Raw genomic sequence first — 25,234 nt, 5'->3', positions numbered from 1 at the left:
ACATCTTCAGATCAGACTTAGTCTTAGTAAAACTGGAATCTTACCAATAAATTCATTCCTAACTTTGATCCTATCTGGCAACCGAGGAGCGGATATGATGAGGCAGTTGATGAAGGCCATCAACGCGGTCTTGTAGTCGGTGGTGGTGGCATTCTTGAGCTCTTCCACCACCACGGTCAGTCGGTACCGCTCGCCTTTCAGCGTCTGTAAATATAAGGTGTCTAGGAGTTGCGTACTTAGGTTGTGAAGCTAATGGGTTTTCACATTAATACCATGAAGCTTTTTTGGAGTGGAGACGTGGTATCATTTTTCGTTACCTTTGTAATGTTTTATATGTTAAAGCAAGCCTATTGCTAACTACAGTTTTCAATAGGCTTTTGGAAGATAAAAAAGAGATGGAAGGTAATTGGGAAAGTTCCAAATTTCGTACTCGTACTGATAAAAAACTGCATTTTTCGATTTAGGAATAGATCAGGTTTACTTAGTATTGAATTTTTGTAGCACGAGTGTTAAAAGTGGTCGATACGGTCATATTTCCTACCCCTAGCGGCGTAATTTTGGTGATAAGACTAGGGTACTCTAGTCAGTAGACTTTTCATACCAAGCTGCACTTACCATGGCATTTACTGCAATCTGTCACTCCTCTTTTAGGATGTTTTTTATCAATACACTTAGTATACTTATATCTTTTTCTTTATTGATAGTTCCTCTAGAAGAAATGGATTCTCACCAAGTAGCTATATTGACCTCTATTGGCACTAATGCGCACTGTGTTTAAGGTTACCACAACGACAGTTGTTTATTGTGTATAGTTATTGTTGTAACCCTCGTTACCATGACAACGTCTGCAGTGGCGTGTTTATTTTTTGTTTCTCTACCCATTTATTAGCATCGCGTGCTTGTCAGGAACAATATTGAGCATAATTGCGGTTGACAGAAGTATAGTGACTTCTTGGTGCAAGGCACCAACGAATCCGCAGTGGTCAGAATTATGCAGATCTTAGTAAGTTTTAATCGAGCCCTCTAGTAGATCATCAGATGACAGGCAATTATTGTATTTTGAAGTTACAATCCGAAGCCATAAAGCCGCATTTCCATTGTGTAAGTACTAGCAAGAAGCTATGACATACTTAAATTCAAAATGAATCTACCAGCATTTAAACTTACAGCTTGCATGCATGGTATCATTTCCACCATTGGAATTACATACTAAATGTGTCTTGTTGCAGGCTACTTGTACAAAGGAAATGCGTTTTTAGCTATTTTAGAATGGATTCGTATGATCTATGGGTAACGAAATTTAGTTAAAATATTAAATGATTAGTATGCAACAATTAATGCTATGGTTAGTACATTATCTGTTAGTCTTCTGATGTAAGTGATCACCTTGTATCGGTCGAGGGTGTCGACCGCCCGCGCGTACCCATCCGCGTTGTACACGCATAGTGCTGATAGCAACTCGAACACCTGCAACAATGGGATTTTAGGTCTTAGGTAAATAGTAATAAGTATCTGGGCATCCATGGTACCACTGCTTTGACTATTACTGCCCCCAAGAAGCTGGTAGTTCTGTTTGATTTTACAAACATTGACACTATTGCTATAATGATTGTTATATATTACAATACAATGTAGTACTAAGTACTCCCGGTTTGGCTATTTCTACCGCTAAGTAGCAAGAATTTCTGTTTGATTTTAGACATAGAAATCATTGCCGAACAACACAATATCCAGTATTTTAAGCTTAAATGGAGCTTGTGTTCTCTTGTGCTACGGTAATAAGTGGAATAATAGTGTTTATCTCCTGGATAGTTTATAACGGTGGCATTGCTACTCCTTGTGGGATAGCGAAGCGATTACTAACAAACGACCATAAAGGGCCATATTTCGTAAATCTTAGACAATAAAACCTATTATTACAGTAAGAAGGTCCTCTTGACTGGGATCCAAAGATTTTTTTTCTTTTTCCTAATGTTTCACTTCTGACGTTTCATTTTTATCTAAATTGTGTTATATCTGTGTTTCGCATTGGGTGAGAGGAGGGGGACGAGGTTCCGCTATTTGATACGTAATCCCCCCCCCGGGGATCCAAAGATTTGAACAATGTTCAATAGCTAAGTGATAAAGATTCAATTATTTCTTGACTGACCTGCTTCTTGACAGGTGCTGCTGGCGAGGTGAGAGCCGCGGCAAGCTTGCCGGCGTACTCCGCATGCTCTACGATGTAGTCCAGACCCACGCGGCTCTCCATCTTTACGCTGCAACAATAACAAACCACAATTATGATTACAATAAAGGCAGTATCAATTCAATTTTTAGATTGTGGCTCCATCGTTGGCTGACGATGATTTTGCCAATGTCAAAGTTGAAAGTGGGAAAAGTCACAGTAATTTTTTTAGTATCAATATGCTGCATTTAAAGCTAAGCATTCTCGTTGAAATCTAGTGTCAAGCAAGTCAATGACAATGTGACACGAAAACCAACCAGCCATGCTTAGTGATCGATTAAAACAAAAGTCCAGAAGAGGTTCCGTGAATAATTTTATTCCTCTTTTTGCGTTATGTTAAAATGGTCTTACTAGATTCTTTTAAAATTTAACTTAATGGCACTTTGGTCGAACGCTCGCACTTGTAGTGGAGTTAAGTTGCGGATCATTAAGAGCAGGGAATGATATTGTGACGCAGAAATGATTATTACTATTTCATCATCATCAGGCACATAAAGTCCACTGCTGAACATAGAACTACCCTAAAGATTTCCATACGGACATGTGAAAAATATGCAGCCAACGTGTTCCTGTGACCATTATCAAATCTACTTCTATCTTCTCTTTGTTAATTTACTAGCTTCTATAATAAAGAAATTTGTTATAGTCTGACAACTTTTACCCTGCCCAGAGAAATGGGACAAAAAAGCCCCTATTTCCTTGTAATAAAGGCTCTGGTATTATCCTCTCAAGCAATACTTTTCGTAGAAATTTCGTCATCCATTGCCAAATTTATTACTATGAGTAAAGTAAAACGTTTCGTCACTTGTTTAATTCATTTAAACTTCTAAGAATATTGAATTATATGTCGTTATGCTTATAAAGAATATATTAAGAGATTCATACATCTTACATAGCAATCCACAATAAATAAATTTGCTAAGATGTTAATGATTAAATTCTTTTGAATACAATCCTCTCTCTTCCTTATGTAGACGAAGTTGATTCATTTTCTATAAATTTCAGAATTAATGTTCATTGATTTTATCTATTTGACTTATAACTACACTAATAGTTCGAAGATTGGTTATGAATAGAGTTTCCTTCATAATACATAATCAGGATTAAAAACAATCGATTATTTCAAATCAATTATTTTCTTCAATTCAAGAATGTTAGGTGAATATATTAGGCATAAACACAAATGAAAATAGGTCTATTAAGTATTATCCAATAAGTATATATTTTATTACAAACATTAAAACTATATCAAAAGGACCGTACTAATTGCTTTATTTCTAACAAATGACAATCTAATTGCACTACAAGATAAAATCGTATTAGGAAACATCTAAGCGCCAAACCTGTACTTTAATCAATTCTTACATCACTATTAAGCGCCAAAAAAAAACTTAATAACCTAATTTAAGAGGACAACGTTATAAAATCTTTTTTTATGAACAAAACCAGTATTTTAAATGTTAATAAAATTTCTGTGCTTAAATATATTAATAAGCTTTGTTTGAAAGCATGGAGAGACTGCTGTGATTCAGATAATTCTTATTATATAGTTAGGTACAGGGTAGGCACTCTATGACTGCCTCGGTGGCGTAGTTGTAAGTGTACACGGTACAAGTACAACTGCCGCGCTGAGGTCCTGGGTTCGAATCCCAGGTCGGGCCAAAATATTTGTGACTGGGTTTTTCCATCTTAAAAATTACTCAGTCGCAGCTCGGAGTCAGGAAGTTGGCGGTGTGATACCCCCGTGCCTCGGAAAGCACGTAAAGCCGTTGGTCCTGCGCCTGATCTCTCTCCGGTCATGTCGGATTGCCGTCTCACCGAACTATGAGAGTGAAGGAACAGAGAGTGCACCTGTGTATTGCGCACACACTTGTGCACTATAATATCTCCTGCGTACCTGGCTGATCTCCGTTGAGATTGGCCGCCGTGGCCGAAATTCGGCTAGGAGGGATTCATTCATTCAGTCACTCTACCATATGTACTGTGGCTTGATGTCATCTAAAGCAGTGGTTCTCAAACTTTTTAAATGACGGAACCCTTTTGGGAAGCAAAATACTTGATGGAACCCTACAATAAAACAATTGTTTTTATAAGTGTATTTTTTATTAATCAACATAATAAAAGTACAATGTAACAGTTACTAATTATTATTGAGAGAGGTGTTTTGATTTTTTTTTCTTAATTCTTGCGGAACCCCGACAGAAGTATCACGGAACCCTAGGGTTCCGCGGAACACACTTAGAGTATAGCTGATCTAAAGTATTCCGCGACGACATCACCTACCTGTCGTAAAAGGCGACTAATGTGGGCATGGTGAGGATAAACGTCAACGACTCCGAAATGGACGACAAAGTCGGTCTTCCGATATCGCAGACTAAAGGCGTGCATCAGCGCACGGGAGCATCTTAACCCCATCAATTAGAGAGATACCTAAGTATAGTGCAAGAAGGGCTCCGCGTAACTATCTTGGTGCAACGAGATACTCCGAGGCCCTTCCGTATGTGCCAATGAAGGCTACCGCAGGTTTTGGTTGGGTTGCCAGTGTAGGGCATATACAGGGGTAGGGACTTGGTTCAATGCTCGCTCGGATGATGATATACTCTCGAGTGTCGATATTAGGCCGTAAGACTGGTGTAACCAACAAAACCATTCCACTCACTTTCCATATGACGATTTTAACCCATGGAAAAAAAACATGCCATTAGCAGTCACTAAAGGTCACCAGAAAAATCAAAACAAGATTGCAAAAAGGCATAAATACATAAACTAACGTTATTCCGCGTATTTGCTTCGATGATGGAATATTTTTAGACCCATTTCGTGGAATTCTACCTGTCTGGGGCTTGGTTTTGGTTTCTATAATTGGCAGAGATTTTGTGTTCATGCAACCTTACTTATAGATCTGTTTGCGTTGTTTATTCTTTTGTTAATCTGTGTTAAAATTAGCAAGTTCTCGTAGCAATATATTGCACAAGGGCTTCCAGATATGATAAGCAATATTTCAATAATTCTATACAAATTGCGACTTGCCGCGAATCCAGCAAGGTTTAAAATGTTGATAACCAACTCGTGGCGACTGTTTTTAGAGTAAAAATCAATTTCGGAATATAACTTCTGTAATTTTTCTTGCTAATCTAAACCCTGCTTTAATATAAGTATAATTATTACAATATTTTCTACTATATTGGCGATAAATGAATTGCATTTTTAACTCGACTTAATTAATTAATGTAAGTTAGATTTAGAAGTTGCAAATGTGATACAATAGAATTCAATCTAACATCCAAAATACAACATATTTAAACACATTTACGTTTATAATAATAAATAAATAAAAAAATCTTTATTCCTGACCACAAAAGTTACAGAATTGAAAACATTAATTACAATAACAATTTTACTAAAATATAAACTTGACATTCATTATTATTTTACAATCATGATACAATATTAGTATAATAAAATCCAATGTATAGATAAGTAATACATAGGTACGGAGACAAAACATTGACTTATGATCAGACACGTTACCATTAGGTAAGCGATATACTTATCTCAAGAATCAGTTAAACTAAAATTATTTTAACCGTCGTCATTTTTACTTCGCTAAGGTATTTCCGTAACATGACAGTGGGCGATCATCCCACTCACCGGATATGAATCAAATTCCGAAACAACCGGAAAATTCATGCGAAATATTACCTAAAGTATGATTTAAATAGTTCCTATCAATGACATTTTACAAATAGACGCGTCATATCCTAACAAAATTGCACATAAAAACAGCGGAGTATTTACTATAGTCACAGCCCTAGCGGCTCGCATCGATACGGCCCGAGCGAGCCCGAGTGGTTCCGAATGGGCCCGAGCGTCGGCCGCCCCGTCGCCATGACAGTCGAATGAAATGCATTTATTAGTTTAAAAAATTATTTAAATAGTGTATACTTATTACTAACGTATGAAATGAAACGTTTTTTCTTTCACAGTTGGAGTATAATTTGTACATCGTCTAAAAACACAGGAAGGAATTTTATTTATAAAAATACAAGAAGTTAGTAAGCAGACTAGCCGCGACAGTGGTTGGAGGTTGACTAAGTGAATGTCGGGCAGTTACCTTACTTTCGTCTTGCCAGTATTGAGCTCGGATAACGTATCTATGTAATAAAAACATCTTAGGTTCCTATGCTGTCTTCTTGATCTAAGAGACAGGACTAAAAAGAAAATGTTTTGGTTTAAACTGACAATATCCGTGGTTAAAACAAATTGAATTAAAAATACTCTATTTGACTTCAAAACACTGTGAGTACATTCTGCATAGATCGGACCACCAAAATCTAAAATTTAAAAAATCTGTGTAATTGTAAAATGTAAGTAGATATTGTGACTGACTTTTCGGATGACCAAAACCTCAGTCCGCTCCGCACCACGAAGACCATAAAATCCGTAAAATAATTTTAATCTAAACTCTATTTAAACCAAAGATTGATATACAAACAGACCTACCGATTGAAAAGTTAAAATCTATCAATACATTATGTACATTTACATAAATAACGCGAACAGGAAACATTAATGACCCAATGTTTACATTTTAATCTTGTTTTAGACTAATTATACGTTATATATACGTTCGATATTGCAATAAATCTGCAAAATCAAGAACTAGAAATTCACATAAGATATTAATTATATATACAGCTATTCTAGACTAATTTATTTCTGCCACTAAGCTGCATTGTATTTTGATTTAAAAAATATTCTTACCAGTGGAAACCGGTTATAATGACTCCGGTTATAACGTCTAAATAGTAAGGTCCCTTTAAATAAATGCATATAAAAAGCGTATTGTTTATAACGACTAGCGGATATAGCGTCCAGATTCAGTGGTCCCTTGGATGTCGCTATAACCGGTTTTCATTGTATTAAAACTAATCAAATTATAATTCAATTTTAAGGGGCTATGCTGTGAATATAAAATATTTATTAGGTAATATTTAATATCATTTATGTTAATAGTTTGCTTACATATATTACGAAAGGGAAGCCGATAGGAATCCGCTTTTAGACCGTTCGCTACTGATTCTTACACCTATCGTATTGATTAAATAAATAAAATGCTTTATTCATCGCGTAGGCGAACATAGTTGCGCTTATGATAAGTCAAGGTACATGAGAATATTTAATTATTACTAAAATAAAGTTGCTTATATAACTACAGACATGTTATATTGGACATAAAATAAATGAAAGACTATAAAGTAACCAAGAAGCCAGCTCGGGCTGGAGGGAAAGAAGAAATAAAATATAAAATAATATTGAGTATAAAAAATCGTATAGGATCATATCTTTTGCTAACGAAGCTAAGAAAACCAACTTAGCTCGTTGAATTTGCCAATAATGATGAGACAATCGAATATCACGGAAGGGTCCAGATAAATCCAAAGACTTCTGGAGATCCTTGACCAGCTCGTGGTCATCATTAATAACAACAAAGGTCTACAGACTGTCTTTCGCAATTCGGACATTGTTAGACTGACGATTGTGATGGATCGTCAAGATGATATCGGATTGACAAATCGTTAGAATTAAAACAGGTGTTGAAGTTTATAATTAAGATGTTAGTATAATTATGGTATGCTTATCCTAAGTAGTGTATATGGTCAATGGCCATGGTCCGTGGCGGCATCTTCGATTAAGTTTAAGAGTAATATGTATGCTATGTTTAAGAGTAATATGTATGTAATATGTTGTTGTGTGATTAATTTGTAAAATTTACTTTATTAAATAAAATTCGTGTGTATATCTAATATGTAAGAGACATAAGGTATTTGGTTTCATATAAGTGTATTTTCCTCCGGTACAGCGTAGTGCCACAATGCACCTGAAGGTAAGCGGAGTGGGTCCAGAATATCGACTGTCAAGAGAAGATTAGCCCTCGCCTGTTGACACAATTATGGTCAAATCAAAACCGAGTACACACAGTTGTAGTTAAGTAGTTGATCCCAGAACCCGACATAGTTACGCAGGCCATTGCAGAGGGTTATACACCTCGTGTACTGTGGTCGCCTTTTGATAGGATACAAATATCCTACCACCAGCAAAGTATTTTGGATTATACAGTTCATAAATGACGAGACGAGCCATGAGGTCGTTTAATGGTGCGGAACGACAATAACAGCAACACCTCTCAGAACTGGTCATTTTGTCTATATTTTATTTAAATTCCATTGAAATTTATATTTGCTGGTTGTTTTCACTGATAACAAAGATAAAATCTGTAAAAACCTCATTCAAAATAATGCCACACACGGATATATCAATAAGTCATGATTCTTAGAACATAACCGTTATATAGTTTGAATATTGTAACGTATATTGTATCACGCAATAAAACGACTAAACAAGTTTTATGATTTATTCAAATAGCCGTTTGTTGACACTTCGTGAAACTGGACGCAATTAAACTTAGTATAACTTTAATTTAGATTTTTGATAGGAGGTCCAACAGTTATTGGTTTTTTAACGCTAAACGTGCCTCTGTTGACCCTTGTTGATTTTATAATTAATTAATTCGTTATTAATGCATCCTGTATTTGATGGGTACGAAAAAATGTGTTGATAACATAAAAAAGGTGGAATAGACATATAAACATAGATATTGGTTCGTACTATAGTCTTTGAAAGTTATGCTGATTAATGATTGCCAGGTTTTCGGATCTGCTGATTAATAGATAAGGCTTTGGTGTCCGTCTAACCTGATATAGCTTAGTATTCTAAGTTATATAGAAAGTCCTTGAAGTTCTAAGAAGGTAGGCTTAATTTTCTCAAATCATTGAAAATGTGATGTTTTTTTGCTTCACACTGAAACATTTTTATATGCGCACGGCAAAGTGACCAAACTGCACTTAATGGTAAGTGAATAATTTTTATGTGACACGTTGTACACATTTCGACTTAGATTAATTATGTAGACTTATATATCTACAACCAGGAGCCTAGCAACCGTAGAGCTAAGTGGTGCAAATTAGGGGTCCCCCAGGCCCTAACCAGTGATTATTTTTAGATCATCACCCTATGTAACCTAAAAAAGCATTTTAACCAACAAAATGTTCAGTCTTTAGCGCCACTGATGTTGTTACACATACTGGCCGGAAGGTTTTTTTTTAATCTTGCCCCCTTGGTTACCTAGTTTCGTGACTGTCTACAGAATGGTTCTTCAGTTCTTAGTACATTAATTATGATCGTATTAATAAGTACTTACACCAGATTAATTTTAAGTTTCTTTATTGCTTTGAACGACGAGACCAGCTTGCCGTTTGCCTGTTGGTAAGCGATCCGACCACCCATTAAGATACACTATCCAATACCTTGAATTACAAAGTATGTTTGGTATTCCACCGCGCTCACCATCCTGAGACATGACATGTTAAATCTCATTGTGTCCAGTAGTTACACTGGCTACAATGTCCTTCAAACCGACACAACAGTGACTACACACTGCTGCTTGGCGGCAGAAAGACATTTCGGTGGTGCCTACTCAGACGAACTCACATATGAGAGACCTACCACCAGTAAGTAAAGTAAGCTCAAAATATTTTGCTTAATCTCAGCCAAAATTAGTCCTTAAAGCATTGGAATGTTCCGGGCCAGTTCACCAGGAGGCCGGTATTTCCAAACAGGCTCGCGTTCGTTCTACAGGTTTATCTACCGTCGCCCGCCGCGCCGCCCGCCTGACGTCCTTACTAAACAGATTTACATAAAGGTAAGTATGAACGCGTTTGCCACAAGATGAAGGCGACAGCGATGTAAAAATATCTGAGGTAATTTTTTTATTATTATTCGGCTCGAAGGACCAAAACTATGGTTGAGCGTTGGCAATATAGCATATAACCTATCCAACAAGAAACAATGAGAAAGGATTGGGAATGGCCAAGGAACAGCAATGCCGAGCAGGCACTACTTACGATGTCCCGATGCAAACGTTATCTTTGCCCGGAAAACCATCAGTTATGATCCCTAAAGGTCACGATAAAGGCGGCACGTTTATTTTCTTATTATATAAATAAGATGATGGCAATGTTAATAATGTCAAATGTATAATGGATACCTCAAAAAAAAAAGGAATAGTGATTAGGCAAGAATTGAAGATGCTAGTTTATACGTCTAAACGCAGCAGCAAGTTTTAACTTCGCTTCAGCTATCAGAGAAGGACCCTGATTTAGCCAGTCCATTTATGCTAAAGGTGTAAACAAATTTACTTTAGATTCATAGAGAAATCCAATATGGCATTAAAACCGTTAAATTGCGTTTTTTTTTAAATTTATGTTGCAAATTTTACATTCACTTCTAATATTTCGTACTAAAATATATACAGCAAATATAAATAAAAATGCAGGCAATCAATTTAAGTCCATACGGTACCATTAATAAATTGTCTAGAACATTCATGCAAATCCATTAAAAGAAATCCGTGCGCATTACAGTCTATTTAGATCCACAGTACATATTTATTTATAAATATTTCTACCATAAATAAATATAGAAATCTTAACCATAAATAAAAGTGACGCGGTTGCCATAAATCCTGCAATGGTATTTATCTATAAAGAGAAGGAATAAAAAGAAACATATAATATGTTAAGAACGCGGATGTCACAGTAAATAGTCAAGGCGTTTGTAACGGAAACAGAAATGGCAAGATATACATCTATGTTTATTCTAAAATAGTACATAAACTCACGCTTTAATTCTTGAGTGGGTCGGTAGAGGCCTAGCCTGTACACTTACGATTCACTTAACGTATTTATATTCCATAATTTGCGCGACATATTTACGACAAGGTAGTAATCGTCTAGTGATCTAAATTCGACCGTATTTAATATATTAGTTAAACATACATAATTTTTATTTTTTTGCGTTTTTTTTTCTGTATGAACAGTAATCCTAGTATATCTCAAACTCTTCTGTACGGAATATGATTAAAAAACGTACAAGATTTTTCTGCACGTATTAATATATTTTCCGAAGTTCCGCCAACTGCACTTTTCCAAAAGATATCAAATCGCCATCAGTTAATGACTTACTAACATAGGAACGAGGCATACCGGCTAGCTGCCCACGCTAGCTACGTTTGTCTCTCTGTCAAATATACATTCGCAAGGTTGAACAACTTTATTAATGAGCTGGGCCCCAGACCGTCGCGGTATCTCCAACTTCTGAGTTCCTAGTACTTGGTGCGAAATATTGAACATAATTAACGGCCATAAGGGTGGCGGTTCTTTTATAGAAGCCCAAAAGCCTGGCTTGCCCTAAAATTATTTACCTATTGTACTTACACAAAACCGAATATGGAACAATTACTTAACCATAATTTTACGGTAATTAAAAAACAATTTTCTTCAAAATATAAAACATTCTCGTGCTATGTATCGCTGCATCGGTACGCCTCGAGCGCACCGACAAACACCTTAACACACACTACCACCGTATCAGTATACACACATTTTGTTCATAATACCAAACACGCACACAAAATACATCATTCTCACTTTCGTTGGGTTTTACGAGGCTTTACACCTCAATATTTCCTTCTCTTTCACACTCATGGATAGAATATCACCAAAATCTAGTAGGATTCTATAGCAATCAGTAGTGAAAAATAATACAGGCTTGTGCTTTCATACATATTGTATAAAATTCGAGGTTGCCAATCTGTAAACTTATTCCTAATATGGTAGCATTTTTTCGGCAAAATATTCATTATTTAAATTATTAATCTTTTGAATGATTATGAATATCTGATGATTTTAGTATTACTTTAATTATAATTGCATTATTATAATTATTGTAATGTATTGCACTATAATTTTACATATCAAAAAGTGTTTGTCACATTTTCAGGGGAAATTTTATAGTATAATTTTGTTTCGGAACTGGTAACACCAGTTATTTGTTTTGATTAGGCCGGTAATATATTTTAAGTAGGTATTTGTGTTTATTAATGATTTTTTGAGTTATATTTAACATTTAAATACAAAATAAATTAGTGAAATGATTTCTTGTGATGGTTTAAAGTGTGTGAAAAGTTTTTTTCGGTGAGAATAGATAAATTTGTGAGGTTATGGTGGACAACAACAACTTCATACAAGCTGGCGAGTGGCGCGAAATGTACGCCTGCCTTCAAGAAACTTATAAGGTATTTACAACAGCATCCAAAACTTATTGTTGTTTTAGATGTTCCCATACGAATAATCATTTAGTTGTATTCGTTTTTGTTGCATGTTTTTCTCGAACGAGATAAGTGTTTGGAATACATCTGGTTGAAAATAATGATACTATTTAATCGGTGCTATCAACAGAATACATTCTAAATCACATTCAGTTTTATTGTGAATGCATTTTATTTTATAATTTTGGTAAACAGCAAATTTTAACTACATTATCTCGTCAATTGAGTAGATACAGAATGTGACGTAATTTTAAAAAACGATGTTATGATTTCCTGGTATTTTCGCAGCATGTAATTGCCTTAAAAAGTATTACTGGAATTTTATAAACTGAGATTTTAGGCCACATGAAATCCTAGTAATTCTGTAGGTACAAATTCTACATCATTCTACCATACTTTAAGTTGAGCAATATTATTAATCTATAATTAAAAGTATATATAAGTCATCTCGATAGTAACACTGTCAAAAAAAGACCTAGAGTACCAACTCAGTAAGAATGGTGAAGAGCGGAACCCTATCTTGAACGCTTGGAAACAAACTACTCCTACTAATGGCGAAGCAGTCCTGGATTTGTAAATAGGCCGTATAGGCCGTGGCCTATGGGCGACAGATTTCAGAGGACGCTTACTCGATTTAATTAATCATTCGTTTATTTAACTTTAGTGCCTTCCACAATACAAACAAATAGAAAATTATTAAATATTTTAGAAAGCTACATACATACATACATATTTAACCTACCTACATGGGGCGGCGGAATTAAAGTGCCCTACACTCATAAAATTAAATCTGACAATGTGGCGAATTTTCCGAACGCAATCCGAAGCACCATATAGATACTAATATGCATAAATACGGTTTGCAATTCATTCTAATGATAATACATAAATTAAAGGTTAGTCCGCAGAAATCAGATTACCTACATGAATGCTTCACCACTGACTCTCATTATTTTAATGAAACCTATCTTCGACTAAAATAATAACCATACAATATAGTACAGCGATCATATTGATATCCAAAGATTAGTACATGAATGAACGCCAGACCGACCTTCCAGCAAGGTCCGCTGTATTTGGTCATGGCGCCAGCTGCCCTACACGCATTATCGTTCTAAGCCATCGCATATTCTTGCTTTTGATACAGTCGTGTTGAAGTTATAAATTGGGTCGATTGGACTGTCAGTAGGACTATCGTATGTGAATAGGTACCTGCGTCTATGTACGTTTTTTTATATGTGCAAGGCAAAGTAACCTCACGGTACCTGATGGTAAGTGAAGGTCCAATAGAATGTCGTCTCGAGAGATGATTACCCCTCGACAGTCGACACAATTATGCCGGCCTGTTAGAACCGGATATACCGAATGATCCGTACGTACTACGGGTTTGTTTACTCCTGCCTAATTAATGTCAGGGCTGCGTTTGGATTTAAAAATTCATTGGAGCCAATTGTACTAGACATTTTGAATTACCTATAAGTACCTAATAATATTGCAAATTATTAGAATTTGTTTGAACGCGATAATCTTTGAAACTACTAACTATGGTAAGTCTTTCGTATGTCGCTGGGTAGATACTAGATACCACCGCATTGTCTATTTGTGCCGCTAATCAGCAATGCGTTCCGGTTTGAAGAATATTGTAAGCAGGGTATACTGGAGCTTACAAGACTTAACATCGACTATCTAAAAGTGACGAGCGCAGTGGAGGGCCACGCAGTACTGTGTATTTCAAAGTTCTTTATGGTGTTGCTGCTATTCGTGCACATTAAACAAACGATATGCTGGTCTCGTCATTCAATTCCAATAAAAAAATAAGTATCACAACTTTCCGCTTACGTTAACTACACTTTAATATACTCAACCATACTTTAATAATAATTCCCGATTCATTGTTTCTCTCAACACGCAGTAATATTAATATTAAACGTTAACGTATATGGGTATGGTCAGTTACCATATGGAAATTTAATAGATTGCGCCGCTGCGCATGCGCAATGCAAATTAACAATAATCAACGTTAATTTATTTGTACCGTACAATGATTTAAAAGCACTAAATATACTTATACAGGGTGTTGATTTTATAGCTATTGTTGAATTGAAACGGTAGTCATCATATGGACAAATGGACGAATCTGCGGTTTCGCCCGGGTGGAGTTCATATAGGAATAATATAAACAAGTAGCTTATATCCTTTTTTGAGGATCAAGCATACTCTGTTTCATCCATTGATTTCGTTTTGAAATCGTAACATGTAGACAGAGAGTTAGTATCGCATATTTTATAAAATAGCAGATGTAATTAATTTTATTAGTAACAGGTAAATATAAATAACTTTATTTTTAAACCAAGTAGACATTGGTCTACAATCTATTAAGTAGACTACACTGAGCTATTGCCTCTGTCTCACAGAATACGAATATGAAGTGAGAGCTTACTAATGCCTTACGTCTATAAGGGCGATATTCGTAGCTATGGCCAGTCCTCCCCCTTTCTCTAATCTCTATCCCTTTTCCTTAAGGTCGAATCATCCCTGACTTTTCTAGTGTTACCGGATGATGATCATAATAGACTTGACTTAGTACATCTCAGAGTGAGGAGCGAACTATATTGTTACTGTTACATATATTAACTCGTATATCAATAGTCGTATCGTTTATCATCAGACGAGCGGATTTTTCGTCATTAATTTATATTACAACAAAACTAATTCTATATTTTTGTTTTATTTACGTGGTCTCTCATCCCAGTTCAGTCATTTATATTTCTACCACACCATTAAGCTGCGGAACTTGCCAGTATAGGTGTTCCCAACTTCCTACAACTTCCATTGGAGCGTGTAAAAGCAATTAAGCAGGCCGGCATAACTATGCCGATCATCCGGGGATGCTTATCTCTTGCCGGTCAATATGTTTTTGGCCATCTCTTCATTGACCATCAAGTGAGGCACTTGATAAAAAAAAATTAAAACTATAACCGTCCATCATGTATTAATTGGTTACCGTCAATTGTTTTATTAAATTGGGCATCCATCGAGCGGCAGCCGTGACCTCAATAAATAAATTAAAACATGTATCAATTAATTCGGCGCTGGTCGCCGCGTCCGCCGTGAGTCGTGCTTCCTGTGTCCTGCTGGTATGAGAAATGGGCTAGCATAGAAAAAGTATAGGTTTTGGGCGTCAGTTAATTAATATGTCAAATAAATTATAATCCGACTGAATAGAGATGAACAATTTTATTTATTACAAGCATCATTACAAATGTAAACGCTTGCCGTCAAATATAATATAAGGCGACTAAATACAAAAGTCAAGCTCTCAAATAAATAATTAAAGAAAAGAGTAACTATAATATGCATTTACTGTCTTAAACTGCCTCAGTGGCGTAGCTATATTATAGTACGACTGCAATGCTGAGGTCTCGGGTTCCATCCTCGGGTTAAAGAAAATAATATTGGGTTTTTCTACTCAGTATCAGCTCGGAGTTTGGAATTTGTATGGGCGATAGACTCGCTTTCTATCACATCATGGGACTGAATACACATGGCGAAAAGTGGGTGCACTAGTATCGCTTCTGCTTACACCATCGGGACAAAAGTTAGTGTGTGTGTGTGTCATGTACGTCAATCTGCGGACTGACATAGATTATTGATCTGTACCGTTTACTTTGAATAGCAATGACAATGACATGAATAAAATCACATAAAACATCAATCTATCCACCCACTCTACACCACATTATGGGGTACACAACAAGATTTGCATTAATTAATTTTAATGCAATATTACCATTGATTTTAGATTTGTCCTTCGTTGACATGAAAGAGATTTATTTGGATCCATTTATATTTTGAAGCGTGCCGTCGTAGATAAAGTTATTAATATTTATGCGCAGTTAAATATAAATATTTCCAACTAAGAGATCATTAAGACGATATAATTTTAGCAAGCGATAAGATAATATGCTATAAATATTACTAAAATTAGTCGAATCACTGTAAAACATGTGCAGCATTATCTAAATCAATGTTTACTTGTTACAGCAGTGGATATGAGGCTTTGTTTATTACAATAGGCGACAAAATTTGACATCAGCACGCCATATTGGAATTGAATGACATGTCATTCAAGTGCGCGGGCTTCGTTTGACCGTTTACGCAGGGTTGACAATATTATTTTTAGCAGTTTAAAGCCGAATTTGATTAATAAAGGTTTTTAATTTGTCCTATTTTTTACTGTACTGCTGTACTGTAATAATGGAGTCTCGAAGTGTGCCAAATAAATGGCACTAGGTTGCCTATTCATTATATTGTGACCCATATAGTACCATTTATTTCATACTGAAATTTGGGTGTGATATACTTCAAAGGGAAAAAATCGTGATTTGTGATGCTAAATAATTATAATGTATGTCTAGTAAGTAGTATGTTTTGACATTAATAAGTCTAAAATATAATACGACTATGTTTGGGAACTTTTTTATTCAGATTTATTATGTTGAAATTTATTTTCCTAATAAATATTTTTAATATATTTGAATCTTGCCTAATATCTAATAACATTTGATGAGAATTACTTATCTTTCATAATATTCAAATGGGATTTAAGTTCAATGTCGTTAGCAGATAAGACTTCAAATGATTTGTGCTTATAATTCTGATAAAAAGATTGCTTTGAGAACAGGAAACACACACACACGCGCGCTCGCGTGCGTCTTTTACCCCCAAATATGTAGGCATAGGTATGGTAAATGGAATAGGGTCCAGGTCGCCAGACGAGAAATGATTACCCCTCGACACAATTATGCCGGCCTATTAGAACTGGATATACAGGCTCACCCCGGAACGCCACACATACGTGGACCATTATGGCGGGTTTTAACACCTAGTATACGGTGGTCGCTATCCGTGCAGATATAAAATATAACTCACAACCAGCTACTATTAGGGAGCAATTTTATGTCGGATACAATGTGCCAGTATAGAGCCTTAATCACAATATCACACTGCTAATACAGATTTCAAAGCTTCTCAATACTTCCAAAGAATATACACAATTAACTGACGGATAATTTGAAGGATACGTCCTTACCTACCTACGGAAAAATAAGGTGAAATAAACATTCTCCTCACTATCATGTACGTGACAGTGACCCTTATAAATTGAAGCATTTATCTATAATTAATTTGACAGTATAGGTCTTTAGAACATCCGTCTGCATGAGTCGTCGTCTGACGCTTCAAGTGCGCGCTTCCTGCCTCACATCCTGCAGGGTTGACGCTAAGGTTACTGAGCACTTAATAGCCTTTTTGAATAGTTTGAATGGTTTTTTTATTTTCACTAAAAAAGGCTGTGTATATCCAGTTCCAATAGGCATAATTGTGTCGACTGTCGATAGATAATCATCTCTCGTCAGTCGACATTCTATTGGACCCCACTCCACTCACTATTAAGTGCAACGGGGTCACTTTGTTGACAATTAAGCTATTTATGAAAATCAAGAACAATTTAAAAATCGTCCTAGAGATGGAAAACCTAGATCAAATGATGTAGAAAAGTCTAGCATTCCCAAATATGTATATTGTATAAACTAATTTTCGGTATATTTGTCGTTTAGACAATTACCTTTCAAACATTGATGTTTTAATAATGTGAATGAAGTATGGAGGGTAGGTAATCTCAATAACTATTTTGCGTTAATAGAAAGCCTCATTATTCCGAATTACGCTTTATTTATTCTGGTTGGATAGCTATTGAGATCAAGGAAGGAGAGATATTTATTGTGCTTCCGGTAAATTATCTTCAGTCATTTGAATCTTGGAAACATTTCCCCAGTAGTGAGACATTATGAACTAATTAAAAAACAAGAGTTGGTTTATACTCTATTCTTCTTTACTTCGCATTGTTTTAAATTCAAATTTGCAATCCTTTCAGCAGCTTTAGGACATAAGAGACTATTAAAAAGGCAAACCTCACTTATTACATTTTTTTTTTTTGGAATTTAAAGTTGGACCCTTTATCCAGCTTTGCGGCTCATTAAAAAGTCGATTCCTTAGCCAGCCCTGCGCATCAGCTGTCGTCACGTATTTTCAGACAATGCGCCGTTGTGACCAAACAGTCTCCATAACTAAAACTATCAATTCGCGATGTGTCATACGGACGTCAAGGCACATTCCTTCCATATCAGCGGAAGGTGGAGAGGTCAGTTTTAAATGGAATTCGGCAAAGAGGAAGTGGGTCACTTGATGTTGTATAATATCTACTGGCTACCTACTGTCAACAAATGTCAATTTACGTGTTTTTTTTTCAACTCTAATACGTAGATTACCAAATTCATCATCATCATCTTCAGCTTTCGGAAGTCCTCAACTGAACTTAGGCTTGTCCAAAATATGGTTGCAGCGCTGCTTAATAACATTTTTTTAAATTCAATACTAATGAAGATCAGAATACCGAAAATAACGCATCCGAAAGGGATGGACTTCTTCTCATCCAAGAGATAACAAACTAGAGGTGGACTATATTATAAGTGATCATAAAAGCAGAATAAATGATTGAACTGTTTCCCATAACATTTAATGTACGCGCTAGAAAAAAAATCATTTCACAACAAAGGGGTTACTAGGAGCGGTCCACTCCCAAGCGATTATGTAAACTGGGTCACTGGAGGATTAGCACTGTCCACCTCGTGATGTCAAGTAACAGTAATAAGTGTGGCGCAAGCGATTCAAGGATGCGCGTGCGCAGCGGTCGTGTGCCGGCCATGCGGTAATTAATTTACGATCGACATATTGATTTGAGATCCGGACTTGATCGTGGAGATAAATTTGCTGGACGTTGGCAGCTGTGAAACGTTGTTGGGGATCGAAACTAAAAGTTAAAAGCATTCTTCTGAACTCAACACTCATATAGAGACAGCGCAACTCGTGTTTTCAGCGGAATAGGATAAAACAAAGGTATCTCTAAAGAGAACATAAAATAATATTTGTATGTTTGCCTTTAACTTCATTATTAGTTTTTAGTAATATTTGACGCCAACGTCATCAGGTAGAGGGACAGCTACTTGACTCATACGTTATCAAAATGACTTCTATAAACCCTGGCGCTAACTCTAGCGACATAAAAAACTAGACATAAGTCATCCACGCCCTCATCCTGATATGCTAACGTCCTGCTCTTTTACTTCGTTTTCTACTACGACTCACTCAAGTCAGAAATGGAAAATAGAAAATCAATTGCACATAGCCCTCAATTCCTTAAAATGGACGCCATTATTACCAAAAAAGAGTTACGAAATGCTCGCAAATGTGACGCACGGAGAACTAATGATTCAAATAGTTTACGTGGAAGGAAACGGCTATCTTCGGGTTTTACTCGCTTTTACATTTTATCTAGTAGTGACAAATTTGTTTACGCTAATTCTTTAAATGGTTTTAAGAATTTACGTGCTATTTATAGGTATCGAAGGAGTATTGTCTGTTATTGAATTTTACTACACAATTGTCACCTTTTTTTCAACGACTTTTTTATGCAAATCATCCTTATTCGTAAGCAGTAGTATATCAACCAAGAATTCAATTACAAAACGCTACATGGACATGATAATCTATTGGGACCATGATCCTTATAACCTTGATGCTTACCATGAAAAGAGCTGCTTCCTCGTCTCGTTTTTAAGATGTTTAAAAAAATATTTGAAGCTGACCTCATATGAAATCCATTGCTGAACATAGATCTCCACTTAAGTACCTCAATACCTTAATACCCTGAAGTAAAAGTCAATTCAGCGGCGATAGCCTAATCGTGAGTAGAATGGATTGCTAAGACGAGTGTCCACAGGATCACAAGCCAAAAGCACGCACCTCTGACTTTTTTAATTATGTGATTATTCTTTGTGAATTATCACTTGTTTTAACGGTGAAGGAAAACATAGTCAGGAAACCTGCATACCTAAGAAGTTCTCCATAAATGTTTTATGTGAGTCTAGCGTGGTGAAATAAGGCGAAATCCCTCTCAGTATGAAAAATGGAACGTATCCAGCAGTAAGACAGTATATGAAACAAAGCTGATATTTTTATTAAGTCAACTCAAACCAATAGAAAATGCAGATGTACCTAGACTTTCGCTTACAACACCTAGGATGTTGTAATGGCCTAAGTTTTCGCATAATCGTCTACATTCACTTTCGTATGAGAACCATATCGGCATCCTTCAGCGAGAGCTCGGGTCACGGGGCACTTTCACCGACAACGTATTGTTGTCTGTTATTGTTTTCCACTTAAATCCTTTAGAGATTTGGTGTATTTGCTTTTAAACAGTTTTTTCGAAATATGTCATATTGGAATAAGCACGTACCCATTCCCAATATTTTAAAAATGTATCGCGCTAACCCAAAATCAGAATGTGATAAAAGCAGAGAGATATAATATAATGCAAAGGGATTCCACACTGAGATGACTGATGTTGAATAATGTAATTCCAACGTAACAGCCGCTGGTGCCAAGATATTGGACTATCTTATGGAGTTAATAAAAGTAACAATATTAATTATACCTTGGCTTCAGCCTACTGGTGAGACAATTTCAAATACCGAATATAATAAATATGCAATCATTGTGCCATCTAACCAAATTCCACTGTCACTGGATACAGATTTGAGCCGTCTGGTCGCATCGGATGACGCCAATGTACCGGTCAACGCACTAAGGAAGCCGCTTGTTGAAACAATGCGCTTTGGAATTGCAACGCTTAGGGATGCTGCTATTTTTAGCTTTAGGGCTGGTGGGTTTGTTGTTTTAATTTTGTTGACAGCGGTAACCCTAACTTCATAATAACTTAATGCAATAAGTAATGACTTGATAATATTATTAACTGATCTCGATATAATGCCTCCGTCATGCTTTCGCAACGCACAAGGTCATTCATTACTTAGATTATCGTGAACTTGACAACTTTGAAGGCAAGGATCTGGCAATCCTTTATTTAGATAAGTTCAAGGACTGTAACAAAAAAATATTCCACTTCAACTATTGTAAGGAAGAGCACTTATAAATTTAATTTGGGAGACCAAAATAAACGATTAATTTTCAAATATAGAATCCTATCTCTTGTGATTATGAAAGTATGATTTAACTTCGTACAAAAGTATCATCTGATTTCAAGGATAAAAATTACAATCGAATTTTGAACGTAGAATCAAACTCATGATCAATATAAACAAATCTAGATTGTTCTTTTTATATAAGCAACTGAGAAAACACTTGCATAACTCAAAGTTTTTGTGATAATGAATAATTAAAGTCCAGCAGACGGTTACAAATGCATACATTTGTTACACTCGCAAAAACAATGTACAGGAAGTTTACATTCAACATGTATACTGTTATAAAGAGGTTTGGTCAGTTTGTTTATAGAGGAGAACATTTCGAATTTTGTACCTAAATTTTTAGCATAGGTTATGATATTTTTGACTAATTAGGTAATAAGGATAACATTTGGAATTAGGGCCTAATTTTTTAGCATAGGTTATAATATTTTTGACTAATTAGGTAATAAGGATAACATTTGAAACTTTGTGTCTAATTTTTCTGCATAGGCTACGGAATGTTTGACTAAAAGGTAATATGTTTTCGTCATTTCACGAAAGAACGAAGGATCTGCACTTTCATTAGTAAAATCTAGTATAAAATAGGTGATACCTTTCATAGCTTGTATTCCTGGCGCTAAGCTACGCCGCTCAGGCAATTGTGTTCTATGATGGTAAGTGTAAGTGACATTATAATAAAATAAATAGATGACGGTCTCACAACCGAACCAAAATAAGATGTTACCAAAGTTGCATCGTTATGTATCATATCCATAAATAGATTAAAGCTCAGCAAAGGTATTGTAGTAGTGATAGTCCCTACCTACCCTTTCGACAAACCGTGAAGTACCCGGAAGCCTTCCACCACAATTCATAGAGCTCGAAGACCATAAGTCATGGTACAAAGGATACCATAAGGTCCAGGAAGCGAGTTCCATACAAGGCCCGGTATGCCCTCCAAATACGGGCACGCGGAACTAACTTCAATTACTGACAAGAACACACCATAAATGTGGATTTTTATTTCATTAAGTTTATAGCGTACTCGGGTTTGTAAATAAATGACGTTCCTGGTCTACTAAGATACAGTCTTAAGTCTTAACAGAAGGTGTGGGTGCAAAAGAGATGCCCAGCAGTGGGACAGTTGATACAGGATCGGTATTATTTATAATAATTATATTCAAATGTAAGTTTAGTGTTCCGTCGTGGGTTAATCAAGGACTTTTGATTTTAAAATTATGATGTAAGAAGCTTAAAATTGAAATACATATTGTAATAATTTCTAATTTGAAAAATTAATATAATATTAAAAAAACACTTACATTTATTTAAAGTTGAACGACATGTGGATACCTGAAATAAAGAAACATCAGTAAATTCCATGACTCTTAAAACTTATGTACAACAAATTCATGACATTAGATGTGGAGCAATCATCTTTAAGTTCTTTTTCATCAGCATAATATTGCATAATATAATAACATCATAAATGTAAAAAGAATATGAAAATGTATAGTTACATGTTAGCCTATCGCGTTAAAGTCAATCTATAATGCCGCAAAATTAAACGCGGGCTGCATCGCAAACCCAACAATAATTTACAGTAGAAAACTCCACAAAATTGGCATGAAACTTGGCAAGGCGTTCGGCATTGGCGCCGTGTCACGATATAGTATCGCAACCTTCACGACGAGGCGCTGAGAGGCCGACAGCGAGCTATCAAGGATCCGTTTCCGCTTCTCTAATTGCGCTAAAAATTCTCAAGATATTGTCACGCGTGACTTGGGATTGGATTCATGTTGGTATTTGGGAGATTTTCATGTTTTTAAAGAACTGTGGCATTTAATCAGGGTAAGACTTTGTAGGCCATAGCCTAAGAGTGCCAACACCCAAGAGACGACATATTTAAGGCAGCGACGGCACAAATAAGGGAAAAAAAAAATGTTGCGAGACATTTTCTTGAGGACCTTTTTTCAAACGCGAGAGTAGCCTATATTGAAGGAATATATTATGAATCCAATACTGTATTCAATGAGCATCAATTTCTCGTCGCAGTAAACAAACTAAGGACTGATGTTTCTGACTTCGATTTTCAGATCGGGCAATATGTATAGATTTTACTCCGAGTTTTTCAGACTTGGATTCCGGCCTTATTTGACTGAACTAGTTGCGCCTCTTCCTCACCCAACGAGATCAAGGTGTCATAACACTAGAACACAGCAATATCTTCATAATCATAGGCGTTACGTGAACAAACTAACAGAAACACTGCTTTATCCAACAGGATCAAGGTAAGACTATAACACTAGAACACACCAAAATTTTCATAATCAGAAGCGTAAGACAAACAAACTAACAGAAAACTTCTACACATCAATGGCCCCCAATCGATAATAAATTGATAATTAAAATTGTTTGTGACCTCCAAGTTACGCTTTACCTAAACTGCTGGCGTTTCCATTAAGTAAACTAAAGATAACACATGGCACTAAGTGGGTCACATTGGCTCACGGCCATTGTGTTCTTAGATAGTGGAAACTTATTTGAAATCAGCAATTGTTAGCTGTAATTTGGATGATTATGCTTTTATCACATAACTGATTTGAAAATATGGCAAACTTAAATTGAACTGATTTAGGAATTTCGAAGGAGTGTAAAGTCTAACAACCTGCAGTAAAAATATTGCAGAATGAAATAAAACTGAATTGATTTTGAAGTTTCAAAGTCTACCAACCCGTAATAAGCTAGTATGGTGGACTAAGGTATAATCCTTTCAGTAGCAGAGCAGGTCCACGCCCAGTAGGTAATGGAACAATAAATTACAGGGTTTATATTACAAAATAATCAAGCAAACAAGCCGCTTGCCTGGTTGTCAATATCACGACTGCCCATTAAAAGTAATACCACCTAAACATTCGAAACCTCTCTAAGGAATTCAAGCCTGAGTGAATCTAAAATTCTAAAATAAACAAAATGTATTCCCTTTGTATTGAACTCAGATGCTTCCAGCTATAGTCCAGACTAAGGAAGCGTCAGTTATAATTATTTTAATTAATTATAATTAACACATGCCTAATATCTCGCTCTATAAAAAACCTGTCACATCTATTATGAATGGACTTCTGTTAATCACATCACAAACGGTTTGATATCATGTTACTACATATGGTTCATTGAACCCTGGTTACGAATTTAGATAAAGAGATAACGAATGAGATATTACCCTCTTTTTGAATCTGTGGAAGGGGATATTTTATTTATTGGAAAAGCAACAGCTAAATTTATATCATACTAGTTGACCCGACAGACGTTGTCCCGTCCTAACTATGAATTTGCAGCGCGTATTATGACAATCGCTGACAGTTATTTCAAACAATTGGCAGTTATATAAAATTATTATTTTCGTTATCTTAAATTTTCTAATTTTCCGCGCAATTTTTTGATTTATTTCTTTCATAAGAACCTTCTCCTGACAATAACAAACACAACAACAACAAAAAATTTGTGAAATCGGTCCAGCCGTTCACGCGTGATGGCGTGACCAAGGGAAATAGAGATTCATTTTTATATATAAAAATAGATTAGAATATTGTAAGGACAAACGTATTCTCGTGAGGGTATTTGTAACACCTTTTGCTATAAAAACACTGAGCTTTTGACAGACAGAGATAGTTGGTCATTGACAAATTATAT

At 35.7% G+C, this 25,234-nt stretch overlaps 1 protein-coding gene across 3 annotated transcripts in view; it reads right to left on the bottom strand.

The window, feature by feature from the left end:
* The window catches only part of LOC115444347 (inverted formin-2), a 114,115-nt gene that overhangs the window by 13,865 nt on the left and 75,016 nt on the right, over window positions 1–25,234 (bottom strand). For all 3 annotated transcript variants that reach the window (XM_037446757.1, XM_037446761.1, XM_037446758.1), the window contains exons 3-6: window positions 22,864–22,894; window positions 2,150–2,258; window positions 1,387–1,467; window positions 45–204 (exon numbers count right to left, since the gene is read on the bottom strand). In XM_037446757.1, coding sequence (XP_037302654.1) covers window positions 45–204; window positions 1,387–1,467; window positions 2,150–2,251 — 343 coding nt within the window. In that variant the 5' untranslated portion in view covers window positions 2,252–2,258; window positions 22,864–22,894. The remainder of the gene's footprint in view (window positions 1–44; window positions 205–1,386; window positions 1,468–2,149; window positions 2,259–22,863; window positions 22,895–25,234) is intronic.

This window comes from Manduca sexta, chromosome 6 (assembly GCF_014839805.1).
Source record: "Manduca sexta isolate Smith_Timp_Sample1 chromosome 6, JHU_Msex_v1.0, whole genome shotgun sequence".
Lineage (NCBI taxonomy): Eukaryota > Metazoa > Arthropoda > Insecta > Lepidoptera > Sphingidae > Manduca > Manduca sexta.
This window is presented reverse-complemented; position numbering and strand designations above follow the sequence as displayed.